The sequence below is a fragment of the Glycine soja genome, chromosome 2, assembly GCF_004193775.1.
Source record: "Glycine soja cultivar W05 chromosome 2, ASM419377v2, whole genome shotgun sequence".
NCBI lineage: Eukaryota > Viridiplantae > Streptophyta > Magnoliopsida > Fabales > Fabaceae > Glycine > Glycine soja.
In genome coordinates this window covers 27,350,553-27,353,456 of record NC_041003.1, presented here as the reverse complement: position 1 = coordinate 27,353,456, position 2,904 = coordinate 27,350,553, and the positions used below count along the sequence as shown (strand labels likewise).

Below are 2,904 nucleotides of genomic sequence, written 5' to 3'. Positions count from 1 at the left end.
TGTAAAAAACCGTTTAATGATTTTATTTTATTTTATTCAAAAATAGCGCTAATTAAAAGCCTCGGTATTTATTAACAATATATTATCTTCTCTCTTCTATGGTTCATTCTGACAAATAAAGTATAAAATTATGTAACTATTTTAAAAGGAGAAAAATAAGCCTTGGAGGACTATTGTTGTAAGTAACCTCTACTAATTAATCAACCTCCAAATTAAATCTGCCCATGTTCTTTCCTTGAAATTTCATTTGTACCTTAAAGATATTGCCTCCTCCAGTCCAGTTTCCTATAACTGTTGCCAGTTTGAAATTTCTTTACATTATTAAAATACTTCCTTACACCAAACGAACCTAGTTGACTTGACTATAGTGCCATTATTCATTTATTTCTCTGGCATTCACTATTATTTTTCTTTCTCTCTCTCCTGCTATCTTTTTTCTCTCCATGTACTAAATAGAATTCATGATTGTGAGCCTTTAGTTTCTCTCTTCTACGCGCCGGGGCCAACGAAGCATTAGAGGATCTTTGTACGTATATATCAACTTCTGGGACTTTAATTAATTTCCAATATTACATATGTTCTTGTTATTTTGTTTTCTATCTTATAAGATAAATAATTTCTTTCATTTTTTTTGGTTTCTAATCACAGCTAGCGCCAGATGTACATACCGGAATGGTGAATGAATTGACAACAGGTGTTGATTTTGAGAAATTCTCATGGAAAATTGAGGATTTCTCAAAAAAAAATCTCATGAAATTGCGCTCCAAGCCTTTCAAAATCCGGGGTTGTACATGGTACGTCAAAGTGATTCAGATTTTTGTTTATTTTCAGATTCCCAGATTACATATGCTTAACAAAAGTGGAAATAAGGCTTCAATAATTGCCAATAGTTAAAAAGTTTAGATTATATAGTGACTTCCTTACCTTTTTGCAGAAAAAGAAAAATTGAACCTTATATTTTACTTTTTTTCTCATGTGCTATGATAAGAGAAATTAAATATACATGACGAGGAGAGATCAATGAGCTTAATTTGGAGAATTTTTATGAATTAATCGTGGGGTCTTCATGATCATATATCACAGGAGGCTCCTTGTGTATCCACTGAGGAGGGATGTGAATCACTTTTCAGTGTATTTGATGGTTGCTGATTCTTTACCGCCGTACGGATGGAGCAGAAACACTTTTTTCAAGTTAGCTCTAATAAATCAGGTGGATAGGAATAAGTCTATAGCTAAAGGTATATTATATATACCTCCAATTCTTAATTTTTCTCTTTTAAGTTCATAGCTAGAACCTGTTAGAATGCGAGGTTAGAAGAGTTTTGAGACTTTCTTTCCTGAAAAAAATTTTATATTTTTAGAAAAGAAACTCTCAAAAGTTCTTCTAGCTTGTATCTAAACCTTTCAATAGTTAAGTTTGTGTGTTCTATTTTGAGATTTTGTTGCCTTCTAATTATAGTTGTATCTGTGTTAAATTTAAATCTGATTCTTGATCATGTATATTTGTGATTTCCAGAGACACAACAAAAGTTCAATGGAGGATATCGTTGCTGGGGTTCATTTTTCTTGAATCTTACTGATTTCAATAACCCAAAACAAGGGTATCTTGTGAGGAACACATGCATAATCGAAGCACACATATGTGTCTCCGATTTAGCACCTAAGATTCAAGTCCACCCAAATAGTTCTCCCATCCATGACTCTTGTGATCAAGCAACAGAAGAATCATCCTCAGATGATAGGGACACCATTAGTCCAAGAACCTCAGGATCTAGTACTGCAGCAGAAGGTGAAATTCAAGGCTCAAACAATTTGACACTAAGAGAACTCATAGATTTTGAGAGTTTAGGAGCAGAAGAACAAGCATTCATTCCACTCTTGGAAGAGGTTTGCATATGGCACCCTAATCTGATAAAGTGCCAAAGGGAAAGGACTAGAAGGTTTAGACAATGGGCCTTTACTTCTTTGGGCCATGTTTTGCATTTTCTCAAGACCAAAAGGGTTAAAGACATCAATGAAGAGGACATAAAGTACCTTCATGGCTTGTGGAAGGAACTTGTGAAGTCCTCAGGGTTTGACCTGGCTTGGCTGGAGCCATATGTTCAATTAGCATTGGGTTCGAGGGCATATATGGAAAGAGCAAACCAATTGAAGAAGCTGAAGGACAAGGTGGTTGCTTTGGAGATTAAGATGAAGCGGCTCAGGGGGGAACTTGCTGCTGCTGAAGGAGAGTTTGAAGTGGCAAGGAGAGGCTTGTCTGAAGTAAGAAGAGGCTTCAATGAGATGGATTTAAATGCTGCAATTGGTTATGCTATGTTTTGATCATCCAATTATTTTGATGTATGGTCCTCAACTAGTTTTGGTGAAAGGTCATGCACATAGTTTTCATTTAATTCTGTACAAATTATGCTGAAACAGTAGTTAATTTTTTTTTGTTAAGATAGAATTTAATGTAGATGTACATTAATTTGTTCTAATTGATTATATAAGGTTTGTTAACTTTTGTTAAATTTTAAAGATAAATTTCTGGTCAATTATTTTGGCTTATGCTTATTATTATTGATTGTATTCTGTATGTTATAAATATTATGTGAATAATAGTGAATTTAATTGTGAGATACTGATGTAAATATTTTTATTAAATTAATTAATTAATATTTATCTTCTATATGATTTTTAAAGTGATTATTATATAAAAAAAATTAATTATAAAACATTTTATCATTTGATGAGAGTGTACAAGCTATTTATATTAGCAATATGTTTCAGTTAAATTAATAGTAAACATGTGATGATGACTTTTTAATTTCCTTTTATATGATAATTCAAATATATACATAGGTTATTTATGAAATATTGTATACAATATTGTAATATAAAACAATAAAGAGAAATATATAATAT

The 2,904-nt window shown here is 32.0% G+C and overlaps 1 protein-coding gene across 1 annotated transcript; it reads left to right on the top strand.

Moving 5' to 3' along the window:
• The first annotated feature begins 347 nt into the window (after positions 1-347).
• LOC114391714 (MATH domain and coiled-coil domain-containing protein At3g58270-like) lies at positions 348-2,534 on the top strand. Its single transcript, XM_028352680.1, has 4 exons — positions 348-526; positions 649-794; positions 1,084-1,238; positions 1,517-2,534. Exons 2-4 carry the CDS (start codon positions 673-675, stop codon positions 2,320-2,322), a joined length of 1,083 nt encoding a protein of 360 aa, XP_028208481.1. The 5' UTR covers positions 348-526; positions 649-672; the 3' UTR covers positions 2,323-2,534.
• The last annotated feature ends 370 nt before the right edge of the window (positions 2,535-2,904 follow it).